Source organism: Tenrec ecaudatus, chromosome 4 (genome assembly GCF_050624435.1).
Source record: "Tenrec ecaudatus isolate mTenEca1 chromosome 4, mTenEca1.hap1, whole genome shotgun sequence".
NCBI lineage: Eukaryota > Metazoa > Chordata > Mammalia > Afrosoricida > Tenrecidae > Tenrec > Tenrec ecaudatus.
Window position 1 is genome coordinate 116,416,215 of NC_134533.1, and position 17,292 is coordinate 116,433,506.

The 17,292-nt window shown below is 61.7% G+C and overlaps 1 protein-coding gene across 6 annotated transcripts in view; it reads left to right on the plus strand.

Annotated features, from left to right (window-relative positions):
* CEP164 (centrosomal protein 164) overlaps positions 1 to 16,890 on the plus strand; it is a 73,025-nt gene extending 56,135 nt beyond the window's left edge. For 3 of the 6 annotated variants that reach the window (XM_075546652.1, XM_075546649.1, XM_075546653.1), the window contains 17 exons: positions 5,552 to 5,683; positions 5,764 to 5,980; positions 6,757 to 6,834; positions 6,994 to 7,104; positions 7,556 to 7,678; positions 8,266 to 8,409; positions 8,695 to 8,778; positions 8,890 to 8,958; positions 9,217 to 9,371; positions 10,505 to 10,631; positions 10,886 to 10,953; positions 11,277 to 11,484; positions 12,704 to 12,811; positions 13,614 to 13,728; positions 14,023 to 14,355; positions 14,693 to 14,759; positions 15,447 to 16,890. In XM_075546652.1, coding sequence (XP_075402767.1) covers positions 5,552 to 5,683; positions 5,764 to 5,980; positions 6,757 to 6,834; positions 6,994 to 7,104; positions 7,556 to 7,678; positions 8,266 to 8,409; positions 8,695 to 8,778; positions 8,890 to 8,958; positions 9,217 to 9,371; positions 10,505 to 10,631; positions 10,886 to 10,953; positions 11,277 to 11,484; positions 12,704 to 12,811; positions 13,614 to 13,728; positions 14,023 to 14,355; positions 14,693 to 14,759; positions 15,447 to 15,666 — 2,359 coding nt within the window. In that variant the 3' untranslated portion in view covers positions 15,667 to 16,890. Of the gene's footprint in view, positions 1 to 1,970; positions 2,184 to 5,551; positions 5,684 to 5,763; positions 5,981 to 6,756; positions 6,835 to 6,993; positions 7,105 to 7,555; positions 7,679 to 8,265; positions 8,410 to 8,694; positions 8,779 to 8,889; positions 8,959 to 9,216; positions 9,372 to 10,504; positions 10,632 to 10,885; positions 10,954 to 11,276; positions 11,485 to 12,703; positions 12,812 to 13,613; positions 13,729 to 14,022; positions 14,356 to 14,692; positions 14,760 to 15,446 lie in introns of all 6 variants that reach the window. The other 3 variants (XM_075546648.1, XM_075546651.1, XM_075546650.1) reach the window with 3 other exon arrangements.
* Positions 16,891 to 17,292: the final 402 nt, after the last annotated feature.

Sequence of the window (17,292 nt, forward strand, 5' to 3'; positions counted from 1 at the left end):
GTCCAGCCGAAGCCAGCGAGGAGGCAGGGCCAGGGCCAGCCCCCACTGCCACCATGCTGGGTGGCCGGAGTGCCCAGCCTGGGAAACAGGCCCCTTCCCCTCCTCGCTTGTCAGCCCAGCAGCCTCCATGAGGTATTCATAGAGCCTCTGGGCTGGGGGTGAGAGGAGCGGCCTTCGCTTTGATTGGAGGCCGGCTTCTGGTAGCACACCCCTTTCCACATTTCCCACTGCCCCCAGTGCCCCCTTCCCTGTGCTGGGCATAGATTTCTGCCTGGCCCACCGTCACAGGCCTGGCAGCTGCTCTGCTGCCAGCCTGACATGATTAGGTTCCCACAGAACCTCCTCTTTTGCCACTCACGGTTAGAAACTGGGTCTCATTGGTCTAGAAATCAGACCCATCTCTCTCCCTGTGGCGTCTTCAAGGTCCCGGTCGCTGCAGGCCCTCCAGCGGCTGTGCTCACCGGGCTCTTTCAAACTGGAGATGGGAGAAGGGGCCCGCTGAAAGCGGCCTCCCTCGCCCGCGTACCAGGTGTGCGACCCGCTTGCTGGAGTGTGCCTCCCGGGCATGCGCTGCCACGCGAGCTGATGCCCATCTTTCTGCCGCCCCTGTCCCTGGGGCCCCACACAGCCACGCAGCCCACAGGGTAGGCAGTCATTAGGAGGCACATCTCAGGGAAAAGAGATGCGTTCAGCCGAGGTCGGAAATGAGCTGGAAGGCTGGTGAGGCGGAGCGCCGCAGCAGGAGAGGGTGTGTGTGGGGGTGCAGTAGCTCCTCTAACTGACACCATCTGCATCCTGTTGGGCCCAGGGGGTGTTGTGCGGGAAGCTGAGGCCTGCAAGCTGGCAGGAGGGGATGGGCGGAGGAGAGAGCTCACACAAGGTTGAAGAGCTGCCCTGGGCTGAGCCAGAGGGCAGGGAAGCCAGCCATCTGCCTCCCAGGGGCGGAGGTGGAATTCCTGAGCCCCCTGAACCCCTGATTCCGTTTGGGGCTGTTCCCCACAGGGTGAGCGGTTGGAGATAATCAGTCCCTTGAGGGAGAGTGAGCAGCTTTCTACTCCCATGCAGAGCTCCAGCCTGGGAAAACCGCCCGCAGGGGCAGTTCTGCCCTGGCCTGTTGGGCCGCTAGGGGTCAGCATCCACTCGATGCCAGTGGGTTTGGCAGCTTGGAGCTTTGTTTCCTTCTGCTCTGGTCCTGCCCACTGCCTTCCATTTGCGGTGGTGTTGGAGCTGGAGGAGAGGAATAGGGGTCCCCAGCAGGGAGGAGTGGCCCTCTTGTGTGACTTGCCCTATCCTCTTATTTGGGTTGTGCACACTGGCTCTTCCAGGCTGCACTAGTGTGAGGTGTGGGCCAAGTGGGTGCCTGGTCCAGGGACCTAGAAGTACAACTGGGGACCAGCCTCTTGAGTGTTCACAGGGTTTTCTTGGGTGCATTTCCTGTCAGAACGAGAATGGAACGCAAGCAGTGTTGCAGCCCTCATCCACTGCAGACAACTTGCCAACCCAAACCTGATCTCGTGCCCCACGCCTCCTACCCGGGCCGTTTGGGCTGCTGCCCTGCCTGGCCCCGGGTGGGCTGGGCTGCGTCTAGTGCTGGGAGATAAGCATTGCCCCTCCCGGCTTGTCTGCACTGCCTCTGCTCAGCTTCTGGGTGTGGTTCCCAGATCACTAGCCCAGCGCTGGGGCAGACAGGTCCACAGGGGCCAGGCCTCCACTCTCAGCTGTTGTCACACCTGGAACAGAGCTGGCAGGGCCACTGACAGCCTAGGGTGGCCCACCCTTCCCCCCTTGAACCTCAGGTACAAGGGGGAGGCCTGCCCCTAGGGACAGACGAGAGGAGCTGGCTGTAGAGCCCTGCTCCCCGCCCCATGTGGACTCCTCACCTGGGGTGCTCTGCATCTGTAGAAACACCTGGCCAGGGGAGGGGGTAGATTCCCCCACTTCAGCTCTGTGTTGTTTTCTACCCTCGGAAGGCGGTCGGTGGAGCCTGCAGACCCCCCAGAGCAGCTTGGGGAGGCTGCTGAGGAGGCCATGGAGGAGGCAGCTGCACAGAAGCTGGAGCAGGACGAGAGGCAGCCGCCCGAGTCGCGGCCAGAGAGGTTGCAGCAGTCTCGGGAGAAGCTGTGGCAGGAGGAGGGGCAGGAGGAGGCGCTCTGGCTCCACAAGCAGCAGGAGAAGTCTCTCAGGTTCTGCTTCTCCCCGTAGGCAAGCTCTGGGGGGGCCTTGTGGTCACGTGGGAGAGTGAGGTTCACCTCTTCCTGCCCCAGAGGCCAAGCTGGTGCACACAGCCCCACCAAGACCACCCCTCCCTGCTGGGAGGCAGGATAGTACATCAGAGGGGTCCCAACTCTCAGGCTGAGACCCTGCCCGGCCCTGCACCCTCCTCCCGATGGTCGTTGTTCCAGAGCCATTGTGGTGAGGCTGTGCCCATCCGTCCTTCTCATGGAGGGCCGGCCCTGAAGGGCCGGCCCTTCAGGGCCCTTCTGCTTCACCAAGCAGGGTGTCCTTGGTAAAGGCACTGCCCTTCCGCACGGCAGTCTTGCCTTCCTCCTAAGCAATGTCTGGCCGTGCTTCCCTCCAGGACAGACTGATGTGTTCTCCTGGCAGTCCACAGTGTTTTCCATGCCCTCTGCCAGCGCTGAAGCCCAAAGGCATCCCTTTCGTGGTCTTCCACATTCACTGCTCAGCTTGCAAATGTCCTCGAGCTGATGGAAAATACCAGGGCGTTGGGTCAGGTGCCTCTTAGTCCCCAAAGTGACGCCTTTGCCCTTGAACATGTGCAGTGGCTCGTGTTGGGCTGGCAGTCTGAGCCTTCCTGGAGAAGGAGGGGCCGCCTTCTGGAGTGTGCCGATGGCCGCGGGCTTGGCATCGTCCAAGGACAGTCCAAGTAGCTGACGTATGGAAAGACCATCCTGGTGCAGGGGCTTTCTGTGCACTTTTAAAGTCCTTTAGGGTGGCCCCAAGGGTTATTGCCATCAACCCCATTTGATAGACTGATAATACAGAGAAGGTGCCTGGCGCAAAGTCAGCAGTTCAAAGCCACCAGCTGCCCCATTGGAGAAAGACGAGGCTTTCCTGAGTCTACAAAGCTTTACAAGAAATCCACCAGGGAAGTCAGTCTGTCTTACAGGATTGCTGTGAGCTGGAACCAACTCGATGTCAGAGAGATTGGTTTGGGTTTGGCGTCATTTTGGGTGAAGGTTTACCCAAAAGCGTAGGTAGGTTCCCAGTCCACCCTGGGAACTGATTCCACACGGATCGTTGAGGGATGTTGGTTTTATGCTCCCCAATGCACGACGCTCTTAGTGTTTCTGTCCTGGTTTTTATGAATCTAGACTCCCGCCCCCCATCCGCGCGCTTACATTCTTCTCCTGGTTTGATGGTAGTCGTTGACATGCCTCCTGCATGCTCTTTGTTTTATGAGTGAATTTGTTATGATCTGAAGCAGTGTTTCTCACAGTGCACAATCCCACCTCCTGGGGGCGGGCTTCGGAACAATCCCAGAGGCTGCAGCTGCAGATACTGCACTTTACCTTGGGCCGCGGCCACAGTATAAACGTGTGTCCTTTATACTGAGGGGCTGCTGAGTGGTTTTTCCCTTGTAAAGGGGGTGGTAGACCAGATAGGTTTGGGAATCTCTGACCATGAGGCGCCCTTAGGGACTAGTTTGGGGTCAAAGTTTAAAGAGCAGAGCTCTTGTGAGCCCTGCATATCAGCCAACCAGTACGTGTGATTCTAAAAACTGAACTGGAGGCTCGGTCACATTTTCTCCTCAGGGTTCCCCCAAGGGTGCCTGGTCAGGATGGCTGGTAGTGGTGGCTGGACACCTGTCGTCTCTCCCCGCCTCAAGGTAGATGGGGTCTGGCTTCCTGCAGGGGTGGAGACCCTTTCTTCTGCCGAGGGCAGCTCGGGTAGTCACACTTCATTCTTGGGGCCCACGGTGAGTTCACGCCCCGTGGCTGTGATGGCTGGAGCGGCTTTCTGGGGAGCCGCCTGCTGTTCATCAGCGCAGACGATCTTGTGGCCTGCGGACTGCGGACGCACCCGCCCCCCCGAGGTCCACTGTTCATCCGCAGACTAGTTTCTTGATTCCAACTTGGCCACCTTCTTGTTCTGTGGGAGACCCACAGCTGTGTCTTAGATAGTGCGGCCGTCCCCCGGGAAGGCGCTCTGCCCTGTGGGGAGTCACCGCCCTGTTGGAATCCCGCGAGATGGCAGGGGTCACACAGAGCGTGAGGCATTCCTGACCGGGAGCTAGGACTGGCTATTTTGGCTGCGACTCTCTGTGTAGCTGGCCTTAGACATGCCACCCAAGCCTGGCCTGGCACAGACGTCGGTGGCACCGTGTGTGTGTCTATAAGAAGCTAGATGATTGTTTGCATTAGAAAGGCAGCCCTGCTGGTGTGGCGGTCACTCCAGTCTGCAGGGCGCCCTCTGCCTTTGATCTCTCTGCCCAGCCACCCTGAGTGCTGGTTTGCTCTATGGTCCCGTCTGCCTGCTGGCGCCCCGGCCATCGTGTCAAACTCAGGGCCGAGGTGAACAGAGGCACCTCTCAGCACAGGCGGTCAGTTCTGCGGTAGTTGTCCTGGAAACGTGGCCCAGGTACTCCTGCTCAGACCACAGAATAGATGAAGTAGCAGCTAGCCCGAGTTTTGAAGGAGATAAGGAAATGTAGCCCCTTAGCTGCACCTGCTTATCCAACAGAATCGAAGCGGGGTTCTGCTAGTCAGTTAGAAGGGGAGACTGGACATTGAGAAGAAGCCGTCTCCGTCACCCAGGGTCACTAACCAACTCAACAGCACCCAGCCGATGAGCCGCTCCGGGGCCTGGCAGTGCTGGCCCACTTCCACACACAGCTATGGTATCAGCTGTGCTTAGCACGCAGGATGGGATATATTTTACGACAAGATTCTTTCTCCGGAGAAGCTCCCAGACTTGCTAAGACAACACACACGCAGGCACACACACGCGGGCACACACACGCGGGCACACACACGGTGAATCAGGTGCGCTGGGTTCTGTGGTACAAAGCAGCATGGGAAGTGAGAGGCCCCACAGGTAAGTTTGCTGGGAAAGGACCATCCGATGGACTAACGGGGAGGCGGCTGGGAAGACTTCCTGGAGAGGAGGGGCTCTCGAGCTGGCTGCAGGCCCATTAGTTTGGAGAGGCATGGAAGAGGGTGGTGTCTGGAGGCAGGAACTCAGCAGGTGTGGCTAGGATGGAGCCCGTTGGGTGGGGGGTGGAGGTGGATGGAACCAGAGTCAGGTGGGGCCTGTCTCAGCCATGCTGGGGTGCACAGACAGGCAGAGGGGGTCTATCGAAGAAATGCCGTCCTGGGATCCAGCAGCCTGCAGTCTGCTTCCTGCGGTGAAGGGTCAGGCTGATGTGGCTGACCCCTCTGTGCCTGGGGAGTTGGGGCAGAGAGGCTTAGGTCCGGCCCGACTCCCTGATTGAGGCTGCCCCTAGACAGGCTCGGCCGGGGTAATGGAGGCTGAGAGCCGGGACTCCGACCGGCAGAGGAAGGTGCCTACGGTTGTCCCTTTGTGCCCCCAGTTCGCTGAAGGAGCAGCTGCAGAAGGCCACGGCGGCGGAGGAGGCCCAGGCGAGAGAGCAGGAAAGGCAGCGGCTGGCCCAGCTCCGGGCCCAGCTCCGAGCCAGTGCCGAGGCAGAGGAGCAGCGAATGAGGTGAGTGTGTGCCGGGAGCTGCCAGAGCGGCGGGGTCGAGCCCCGAGCCACGGGCCCACACCATCCATTCTGTCCTACAGGGCGGAACAAGAGGCTTCCCTGCAGAGGCTGAGAGAAGAACTGGAGTCCCTGCAGGAGGCTGAGAGGGCCAGCCTGGAGCAGGGAAGCAGGCGGATGCTGGAGCAGCTCAAGGAGGAGACGGAGGCGTCCCAGAAGAGAGAGCAGGCTGCTCTGAGGGCAGAGCAGGAGAAGGCCCTGCAGCGGCTGAGGGAGCAGCTAGAAGAGGAGCAGAAAGATGTGAGCAGGTCGACCTCCGTGGGCCTGACAGGACCTCGGTCTCCCGGCAGAGCTGCAGCGGGCACAGGGTCCCTTCCAGGGCTGGGCAGGCAGCAGGCTCTGCCGTGACCAGTGGTGGTGTGGCCATGAGAGGTTTGAGGAGCCGTGGCCTGGGAGGTGGCATGCCCGAGAGAACGGGAACCAGGAGAGAGGTCTCAAGACCAGGGTGCTGGGCCTGCCCTGCCCTGTCCCCGAGGAGCGGCTCAGCTGCCTGTCACCTCCTTGCTGCTCTGCCCTGTCTGGAGGGAGAGCAGGTACGCTCAGGAGGTCTTTGCTTTCTCCCCTGCCCTTTCTCCCACTCCTTCCTATCAGGTGGTCTGGCTCCAGGTTAGATGCTTAAGCAAATCACCGTCAGGTCACGTAGGGTTTGCTTATTCGGGGTGTGGAGTGGAGGTCTTCTTAGATAGTGCCACCAGCAGACCACAGAGGGCGTGCCTCAGCACGTTGAGCTGAAGCCCTGCCCCCCCATGCATAGCCTCCAGTGTCCTCTAGACGCGACTCCTAGAGGCAGGGCCACGGAGGCAGTGGGCTCGGCCCGGTCTTCAGATTCCCGGTCACTTGCCCGCTGCAGCCTGTGGGGCCTGAAGGGTCTCTTTCAGGAGACAAAGGTGTGCTCTGGATCCACTCCAGATCCCCTATTCCCGGAGCTCCAGGAGGGGTGGCTTGCGCACCCTGGCTGTCAGTCCCTGGCGGCTGCCCCCACCCCACCCTCTTCACCAGCCCTCTCCTGCCTGCAGGCTGTGGCCGAGCTGGAGAAGGAGCACAGGGCCTCGCTGGAGCGCCTCCGGGCTTCGCTGCAGGCCGAGCACAGAGAGGTGAGGTGTGGCGGGCGGGCTGTGGGGGCAAGGGGGGCACTCTATGGCTGGGGAGCCTGAAGGGCCTCCTCAGGGGTGGTCGGTAGAAGAACCCATCTCACCTAGGGCCCCCAGGGAGAGAGCCCCCACTGAGGCAGCGCCTGCTCTCTGGGCTGTCAGGTGGTTTCTAGCCTGCAGAAGAAGGTGGGAGAAGCCCCGCTGCAGGAGAGCCTCGGGCAGGAGCAGCGAGCGCATCAGAAAGTCCACCAAGTGATGGAGTATGAGCAAGAGGTGAGTGCTGGTCTCCCAGGGCAGCCCTGCCCTGTGCTCTCTCAGGGGCCCGGGCCGGGCCCTCCCATGGACACCGCATGGCCCTGTGAGGGTTTGGACCTCTGGTTCCGTTTCCATGCATCCTTTCCCTTATGCCCCTGGGAGTGGTGGTGGTGGTGTGGAGGGTGTATGTTCTGGGGTCATGTATGTGTGGTGTATTGTGATAGATCAGGGGTGTTGGGATATATGTTCTGGGATCATGTATGCATGGCATGTAGATGGTAGTATGTTAGGGTGTGGGGCATATGTTTTGGGGTCATGTATGTGTGTAGATGGCAGTATGCTGAGGGAGGCATTGGGGAGGTACATGCATGGCCCATGTGTTGGGGTGCCTTCAAGCACATTTGTCCTTGCGAGCTGGTCCACCTCTGTCCTGATGTCGCGGCCCTGCCCTTTGCTGCCCGCCCTGCAGCTCAGCGACCTCCTGAGAGAGAAGCGCCAGGAGGTGGAACGGGAGCACGAGCGGAGGCTGGGCAAGCTGAAGGAGGAGCACCAGCAGAGGCTGGCTGAGAGGAGACAACAGTACGAAGCAGAGGTGCTGTGGCTGTGGGCGGAGCCAGAGGGCGGGCCGTGGGCAAGGGCTGGGGGCCTGGTGTGGGCGGGCGTTGCTTGCCTTCGGCTGGTCCCCTCTCCCATGCAGGCTGTCCTTCTCCGGACTGTGACAGCTAACACACAGTACTGATGCAGGGATGGGAGGGGGCCCCAGCTGTCTGCACCGGCTCCCCCCGATGCTGACTTCAGCCCCTAGCTGAGTCTGAGCTGGGAGCCCAGCCTCTTTCACAGTCTCCACGCAGACATGGCAGTCCTGGGCTAGAACCCCAGCCAGTGAGGACCTTGATGGGGACTTCTGGTCATCAGCTATTACTACCCTCGCCCCCCAAGGAGGAAAACTTGTACAAGACAGAACAACCGGGTGTCAGCTCCCGGGGGCCCCACCCATGACGTCTGGGGGAGAGGGCTGTGTTGTTCTCCAACCCTGCTTCTCCCTTTGCAGTGCTGGCCTCCGGGTGCAGCTGCTTCCCCATCTCACTGACCCAGACTGCGGGAGCGGGCCTCCAGTTGAGGGCTGGGAGCCCTCCCTACCCTGCCCCTCTGATCACTGCCGCTCTACCCCCTGGGCAGGAGCGGGAGCAGCGGGCTGAGCTCCTGGGCCACCTGACTGGGGAGCTGGAGCGGCTGCGGGGGGCCCACGAGCGAGAGGTGGAGGACACGCGGCAGGAGCAGGACCGGCAGCGTGAGGCCCTGTGGAGCCGGCACCGGGAGCAGGTGAGGACTGGGGCAGACGTCGTTGGCCAGGCCCTGGGCTGCCGGACCCTGCTCCCTACCTTGGGCATCTGTGCTCCTTTAGTTTTGGGGCTGGGGCAGCGCAGTATTGGAAGGGAGGCCGGCCCCCTGCACAGACCTGGGCTTGCTGCCTCTCCCGCCCCTTGCACCCACTGGTGGTAGACTTTCCTGGGCGGTGCCCTGGGAAACCAGGAGGAAGCTGGAGCCCTGTGTGATGCCTGGTGCCCTCACCAGATTGCCCCTGATTCTCCTCCTGGGCCTCTGCAGGAAGAGAAGCTGCAGAAGTTAGAGGTGGAACTTGAAGCCAGAACTAAAGACCTCAAGGGCAGACTGGCTCAGCTGGACACCCAGGTAAGGGAGTGGGTGAGGATCGGGCTTACGGGCCTCCTTAGCCTGGAGTCCGAGCTCCCCGAGGGAGACCGAAGGCCTGTCCACTGCCCCAGCGTCTGTCCCCTGCCCCAGGAGGAGACCGCCCACAGGGACAAGCAGCAGCTCTTGGACGTCCAGAGACAGCGGTTGCTGGAAAGCGAGGTTGGCCTTCCCCGAGATTCCCTGCCTCCTGGCTCACTTGCTCCCCTCCTCTGTCCCAGGCGCTGGGCTTCCAGACTCTCATGGCTGGTGTCCCGCAGATAGGTCCTCTGGGTGGAACCCACCTTGGGACCCCCAGGAGTGGGATTGGGCGGTTGGGGCAGACAGCGGCCTGCAGGAACTGGGAAACCCAGCCTCTCCCTGTCTTTTGGGCTTCCTGGCCCCCTGCCTGTGCCCCATGGTGTCTCCTTTTTCCCCCAGGAAGCAGCAGCCACCCATCAGCACCTGCAAGAGGCTAAGGAGGAAGAGGTCCGGTTGCTGGAGTCCCGCCAGCAGCTACAGAGAGTGCTCAGTGAGCTGCAGGCCCGCAAGCTGGAGCTGGAGGCCCAGGTGGAGCAGCTGCAGAGAAAGCTCAGGTGTGTGGGGCCCGCTCTTGCCCGCCTGCTTGCTGAAGACTGGAGCATGGCCCAGTTCGGGCCGTACTTGGGAGCCAGGCAGAGGGGCTTGTGGTGGCTGCACGTGGTACAAGAGCCCTGTGGCATTGCAGTTACATGTGGGGTCTGCAGTTCTAAACTGCCAGCTGCTCTGTGGGTCAAAGACAGGGCTTTCGACTGCCCACCCCGTTTTGGTCTCAGAAACTCCTAGGGCAGCTCTGCTGCTCTGTCCTGCGGACTTGCCATGAGTCGGCATCGACTCGATGGCAGTGACATTGGTTTGCGGGGGAGTGATAAAAGCAGTCCTGGTGGCGCTGTGGGTTAGGCTACCAACCGGCAGGCCAGTGATTTAACCCTCAGCTGCCCTGTAGCGGCAAGCTGGGGCTGTGCGCTCCTGTGAAGACTTTCTGTCTCAGAGCCCTGCATAGAGCTGCCACGAGTCAGAACTGCCTTGATGGCAGAGGGCAGGGAGTGGGGGTAGGTGGATGCGGGATGGCACATGAGTCCAGGTGGTCCTGGGGGTTAGGCATTGGGCTGCTAACCTCAAGGTTGGTGGTTCAAACCCACCAGCCACTCTCCAGGAATCAGAATCTGGCTGATGGTAGTAGGTGCTGGGTGAAGTCTTGGTGGGGCAGTGAGTTAATTGCTGGGCTGCTAACCGAGAAGTCAGTGGTTCTAACTTATGACCTGCTCCTTGGGAGAAACATGAGACTGCTTCCAGAAGGATGTACCATCTTTAGACTGGTATTACTAGACTGATGGCCGTGGGGACTTGGCGGGTGGCACAGTGGCTGGAACACTCAGCCGCTAGAACGGGAAGGCTGGCAGCTGGAGCCCATCCCGCTGCCCCGTTGGAGAAGGTTGTGGCAGTCTCCCGTCCTGGAGACCATGGGCAGGGTTGCTCTGTGCTCTAGGGCTGTGACTTGATGGCAAGGGTTTGGACCGGGGACTTGGGGTGATGAGGAGCAGAGTCCCTGGGCCTGCCCTTCCTGCCCAGCCCCTCGGAGGGACTTGGGTGAGCGTGAAGGGCTGGAGTGGCCTGCAGTCCAGTCCCAGCAGCATGTTGTCTGACCTGCTCCATCATGTGACCCTGCCTCAACCCCCCACACCCCCAGCGACCTGGAGGCTGAAGTTCAGAGGAAGCAGGAAGTGCTGGATGAGCTGGCAGTCAAGGAGAGTAATGCTTCCCCACGCTTGGAGCCGGATCTCCACATTGAGGACCTGAGGAAGTCCCTCGGGACAGTGAGCTTCTCGGGGTGGCTGGGACAGGGCATCAGGAGGGGCTGGCGCGGCTGTCTGGACCTGGGCCCTCTCTGTGGTTACCATCCCCAGCCCCCCACCTCTAGGAGACAAGGGGCATCTCTGAGGGGTCTGCACCAGCCCTAGCCACCGGGGCTCTTTCTCTGTCCGGGCCACTGGCAGGGTCCTGGGTTCTCAGCCTGTAGCCCTGGCTTTCCAGGCCTCTTGTTTCACTCGGTGGGTCTTCTCTCCCCTAGAGCCAGACCAAAGAGGTGCCCTCTTCTTTCTCCCAGAGCAAGGAGGAGGGCGACGTGTCCTTGGACAGGTGGGTCCCGACAGCCGCTGGTGGGTAAGGGGCTGCTTCGCCTGGTGAGGGGGCGCTCACATGAGACCGGCCCTGGGGCTGAGGGACTTCTGCTCAGTCAGAGCAGCTTGTCGGGGTTTCCGTCTGTCGCGCCGTGTCTGCTCTGCCTGGGCCCTCAGGGGCAACCTTGCTCACTAGATCCAGCAGACTGCAGCACTGACGATGACCTCGCCCCACCCCACGCAGCTGCCCCTGCTCCCCCTGGGTGGCATCTGTGGGGCAGGGGTCTGAGAGCCTGTGGTTTCTTGCCTCTAAGGCCTCTGCCTGGGCCTGCCCTCCCACAGTGTCCGGCACTACCTCTCCTCCGAGGGCTTGGCCCTCCGGAGCGCCAAGGCGTTCCTGGTGCAGCAGACGCGCTCGCTGCGGAGGCGGCAGACGGCGCTGAAGGCTGCCCAGCAGCACTGGCGCCAGGAGCTGGCCAGCACTCCAGATGCCACCAAAGACTTGCCCGGCACCGAGGTTCTGGATGATGTGCGCAAGAACCTGGAGGAGGTCAGGGGCCCTGGGGACCTGCAGTCCTGCGTGGGGGCACGAGCCTCGCCAAGCACCTTCCTGGTTCCTTGCTCCAGCGGCTTCAGGGGGGTGGTCCTGGGGAGTGGATGGGTGATGGAGTCTCTCCGTGAGGACAAACATACCGTACAAACATGTCTGTGGCCAGCACAAAGCTCAGCGCACGTTCTCTGATTGTAAACCCTGTGACCCTCAGGCTCCCCGTGGGAGCGCACCCCGGTTGTGCTCCTGTTCCCACCCTCTGCATGAAGAGCTTGGCTAAGGCTTCCCCGGTGTCACGTCCAGTGGGAAATCAGTTGAACCTCTAAGGCCGAGCTACTCCTGCGTTTCAGTGCCCTCCCCCCATTTAAACTGGGCAACCCAGTTTCCAGTGACAAGGCCCAGGCTTCCTGGCTCTTATTCGTTGCGCCCACAGATCTACATATACCTGGAGGTCTAGGCTCTTGTCCTGTGCCGTAGGGTGCTGATACTCAGAGATGGTGTGGGTGTCGGCCCCCCATGGCAGGCTTGAGGGCAGTGGAGGACAAACTAGGCACAGCCATCAGGCCGATGCTGACTCATAGTGACCCTGTAGGATGGAGGAGAATTCTCCTTGGGGGTTCTGAACCTGCATAGCTTTAATTATTATTGGCACTTCATCCACATATCATACAATGCAGGTAGTTCAAGCATATCAAGAAGAGTTGTACAGTCATCAACTCAACCAATTTTAGAACATTTTCTTTTTCGTTCTACTCATGGCTATTAGTGTATTTTTTTAATTGTGGAAAGAGAGACCATATATCTTTAAGGGAGCAGATAGCCCCCTTCGTGGTCCCATGGAGGGGCTGGTGGGTTCGAACCGCAGGCCTTGCTATTAGCAGCTCAACACATACACCACTGCGCCGTCAGCAGGGGACAAGAGGCTGGTGAAAACGGGTGTAGTCTCCTTCCCGGGTGCTGCCATTGGTCTGGTCAGGAGAGGGGGGTCATCATGGGAGGTGGCAGGTGTAACAGCTCCACCCCACTGGTTCACAGGGCCTGTGAGGGACTCCCTTAGGCTTGGTGAGCAGCGTGAGCCGTGATAGCCCTGAATTCTCGTAGTCCTCCCAGTGACAAGCCGGGCGGTGTGGCTCAGCCAGCCAGCGGCCTCACCGGGCTCCCTCCCGAGCCTGTGGTGAGTCTTCCGTCATGTCTCTCCCGCCTTCCGCCCTGACTGCAGGAGACCAGGTACCTGGGAGAGCTGAAATCCGCCATGCGGAGAACTCAGGAGCTGCTGAGGAAGAAGGAGGAGAGGCTGACCCAGCTAGAGTCCTCTCTCCAGGAAGAGGTGCAGCTCTGGGGACACGCAGTCCCCTCTGCTCTGCTCCTGGGGTGGGGATGAACTTTTGGGTCGCCTGTAAGGCGGGCTGTGGGGGGTGGTGTCTGGGCCTCTAGGATCAGGCCTGGGCTGGTGGCTTTAGTTCTCTGCGGAGCACTGGGAGGGTCGGATGTCTGTACTGGATATCTGGGGGCTACCCCGAGGTCTGCCGAGGGTTTCTGAGACAGGGGGACTGGCTCCCAGCCTTACCCTGTTGCGGTGCCCGAGGAAGAAGTGGGGCCCAGGTGCTGGGACAGCCATGGGCTGGAGGCTTCCCCGCCCTGTGTGGGCCTTTCTGTAGAACAGCTGCTCTCCACCTTCCTCATGCCTCGACCCTTTCACACAGTTCCTCATGTGGTGGTGACCCCCCACCCCACAAACCATAACATTATTTTCGTTGCTACTTCATCACGGTCATTTTGCTACTCTTATGAATTGGGTGACCCCTGTGAAAGGGTCGTTTGACCCCCAAAGGGGCCATGACCCACAGGCTGAGAACCGCTGCTGCCCTGGGAGGAAGCTCAGTGGAGCGAGGCTACAGGAGAGTGTATTGCTGGCTGGGGCGGGTGAGGTCTGTCTGAGCCAGGTGACCTGCTGTCTTGGTCTCCGGTCACTGGGTTCCCATAACCTCTTCTCTCCTCCCCTCCTCGCTGCCCGCCCAGCCCAGCCCAGGGCAGCCGGCATGACAGCCTCCCCCAGGCTGCTCTGTGGTGCCTAGTAGGCCCTGCCCGTACAGGCAGGAGGGCCAGCATAGCGCTCCTTCTCCCCGCAGGCCTCAGAGGAGGACACTCTGAGAGGAGCCTCAGCCAAGAAGGCGGTGACCTTCGACCTCAGCGACCTGGAAGACCTGAGCAGCACAAGCTCCGAGTCTTCCCCGCTGCCCCAGAGTGAGTGGCACTAGCAGGGTTCAGGGCGTGCGCCTTGCCGGAGGGGGAGCAGCCCCCAGGCGGGAGTCCCGGACAGCGGCCGTGGGCACCTGGCATGAAGGTGACCTGTCCCCTGTTCCGCTCCTGCTGCACGTGGGCGGGAGGGCCTTCTCTGCCTCCTCGCCAGTGTCCTGGCCCTATCTTGGCCTCACCCTGGAGACCCCCTTTGTGGTCAGCTCGGGCAGGCAGGGCCGGTGGATGCTGCTGTGTGCACTGGGCCTGGGTCCTTGCCCACTGTCCCCACTTCCCTTCCAGTCCCTGGGATGCAGAACCCCGACTTCAAGATCCGCTGTCTGAGCAGCTCCCTGCAGCACATCAGCAGTGAGCTGAAGGGGGTCCTTAGCCTGCTCAGCAGCCTCACCGCCCAGCCCCGACCCCCGCTCCTCACCTCCACACCGGCACCACGCACCGTCGAGGGTACCCCTGCTCCCACCTACCCCACCCTGCCCAGTCTCTCGGTCCCAGCCCCGGTTACACCCATGCCCACTCAGTGGGCCTGGGACTCAGGGCTGGGACCCAGGCTCTCCTCCTCCGTGGCTCAAACAGTGGATGACTTCCTGTTGGAGAAGTGGCACAAGTACTTCCCAAGTAAGCCTCACCCGCCCCCCACCCCGGGCCCCCACTCGATTCCTGCCTGCTGAGCCTTCTGCCCTCCCCTGCCTCCCCTCCTCTGCATCCATATTCTTCCCCCCGGGGCCCAGGAAAGCCCTGAACGCACGGGCATCTCCCTGTCCTCTGTCCTCCCCGCAACCCGAATCGGAGAGCAGCTGTAAGCTGTGGGAGCAGAACACACAGGACAGTTGTTGCCTCTCATTGCAACCCCTGAGACGCGGCCTGTTCTGTGTGTTCAGGGAGCAGGGGCTGGGGGAAGGACACCTGGCCGGACAGCTGCTCCTTTCTGACCACTTGCCTCTCCCTTGGCCAGATGGCGTTCCGGTCCTCAGCAGCAGCCCTGCCCCCCTGGAGAACAGGCTGGGCTACGTGTCAGCCAGGTAAGCTTCCCAGTCAGGCTGCTTGCTCCCTGCACCTTCCTGGCTAGGTGGGCCTCTGTGGGGTCAGACCTTCTGATCTGTGGGCAGAGGGCAGGCAGGCAGCTAGGCCTCCGGACCACAAGGCTGCTCTTATCTGGCCTGGGTCCTCAGCACCCCTCAAAAGTCAAAGAAAAGGCCGGCCCGCTCCACAAGGTCCCAACCCAGGCTGGCATGAGGGTGCGGGGCCTGGCCTGGCCCCCGTGGCCCTGTGCCTCTGCCTGCCCGCCGGCCCTGCAGCCCCCAGGCTGCCCTGTGTGGCCCGGAGCTTTTTATCTGTGTCCTCAGGCTCCTCCTCCCCTCACCCGCTGGCTGAGCAACATCTGGAGAGGGGAGGCAGGCGGGCAGGCAGCGGTTTAGACCGGCTGTTACGTTCCTGTTCCCCTTACTCTTCCCCTGCCCCTTGGACCAGTTTGGGCATCGATGCAGGGGCCAGGAGTTCAGTCCCCGGGGCAGGGGGTGGTGCTTCTTTTGCTTATGAGGCTGGCAGGGAGCCTGCAGTGCAGGAGCCTAGAGCTCCGGCCAGGGCAGAGGGTGCTCCTCATCTGGGGGCACTGCGGAGGCTCTGGAAGATGGTCATCTGCATGTCGGGCCCCAGGGTGCTACCCGCTTCCCTCTGCCCCTCTGCCCACCCTTCCTTCTCCTTCCCAGGGAGCAGCTCCGCCCCCTGCCACGCTCACACCCCCACCTGTCCCGGGTGGGCAGCGGTAGTTTCCTGGGCGGGATGGAGGCCAACCAGAAGTGGCTCTCGCAGTTCAAGAGCGACCCCAAGGTGTATCCTTTGAGCCAGTTGGCTCACTCCAGTTCCTTCTGGACGGACCTGAGCCGCAGGGACTGCTGCCGGGGTCTGCGGAGGACCCGCCGCCTGTAGTTTTCCTTCACCGCATGGGCCAGGCGTCAATTCTCGGAGCCCCAGCCGCCGGCCACCCCCAGCCTGCTGCAGCTGGGCCTGGACGAGGCCAACACACTGAGGGTCTACCGCTACTGAGGCCCCAGACCAAGTGCCTGATACTCCGCCTGCACTTTAGCCTGTACAGCCAGCCCCCGGCCCGCACGGCTGGTCCACCCCTCAGGCCATGGAGGGATGCCCGCCCGCCGCGGGGTGCAAGGACAGACAGCCCAAGCCCCCGGGGCCACGGCACCGATCTCAGGCGGAGCAGGCGGGCGGGCTTTGGAAGCCAGCAGCTTCCGGAAGCACTGGCATGAGGACAGTGTGAGGTGGGCAGCTGGGGGGGCACCAGGACGTGGACCCGTGAAGTGAAGGTCGGCATTCCAGGAGTAGCCTTTCAAGGCCAAGGGAACCCCTTTGGACCTGGCGGGCCCCTCGACCGGTGGGTCACTGCTCAGGGCTTGGCCTTCATCGGTTCAGGAAGTTACAGCCCCAAGTCGGGGGGCTCCTCCCGACTCTCCAATACCTCAGCCGCATAGGCATCTGGCCCTCGCCTCTCCCAGGCTCCTGTTCTTGAGCCCCCGCCTCCCCATTGACTCTCAGGGTTGGGCCCCTCTGCCCGGGCCCAGCAGTCTCTGCCACCCAGCTGGCCTTGCGCTCCCTCAGTCGCGCCCTGGGGACCAGCCACTAGACTCGCTGCCTCTTACCTCCCCCACTGGGCTCCCAGCACTGGAGCACATGTAACAGTTCAGCTATCCACGGGTGCCACCCCTGCCCCCCTCAATCCCGGTGAGGGGCCTTGTACCCATTGGCATTGCTACCATTTTGACCCAAGTCCCCCCCACTTCCCATCAGTGGGCTCCTCTGGAGGTCTGCAGGGGACGGTCTACGGCGTCTATCTCCTGGTTTAAACAAAACGACCTTCTGTCTGGTCTCCCAAGCTCAGGGGTTGCTTTTGCTTCCACAAGGCACCGCGGGCACTTCCCCCTCCCACCACTCATTTCGAATAAGAAACTAAGATCCAAATGGCTTTTTTAAATTAAACCCTTGGACATTTTGGGCTCCGGCCACCCAGCCACGCCGGCAGCACCCCTTTGTGGCTGGGCCCATCCGTGTGTGCGCGTGGGGAATGTTAGCGCTTGCGTGCTGACCACCAGCTCTGTGACACCCCGCGCCCCTGCACCCATTAAAGCGCTGCAGCTCCATTTCCTACCAGGCGGGTGTGTGACTGCGCGTCTGCTTCTCAGGGGCCCTCTGCCCGTGCTCCTGAGGAGAAGGTGGGGGAGCGGAATCTTCAGGGAGGATCCCTCCTGGACATCCAGTGTCACCTCACAGCAGACCCGTGATGACGGGGCCTTCTGCTGGGCTCTCATGGAGGAGGAGACGAGGGCGCAGAGGCCTGTGAGAGCCCTGTGCCCACCTCCCGCGCCCCCAGAGCACTCCTCGCCAGCTGCTTACCCATGGGAAGTGGTAACTCCAAATTCCCTTCCCCCGACCCCCCACCTGCCAGCTGGAGACCCAGAGTGCCATTTCCCAAGGGCCACTCGGCACTTTTCCCGTAACACGAATGCAGGAGGAACCCCCCCCCCCCCCAAAGCCCTGAGCCTG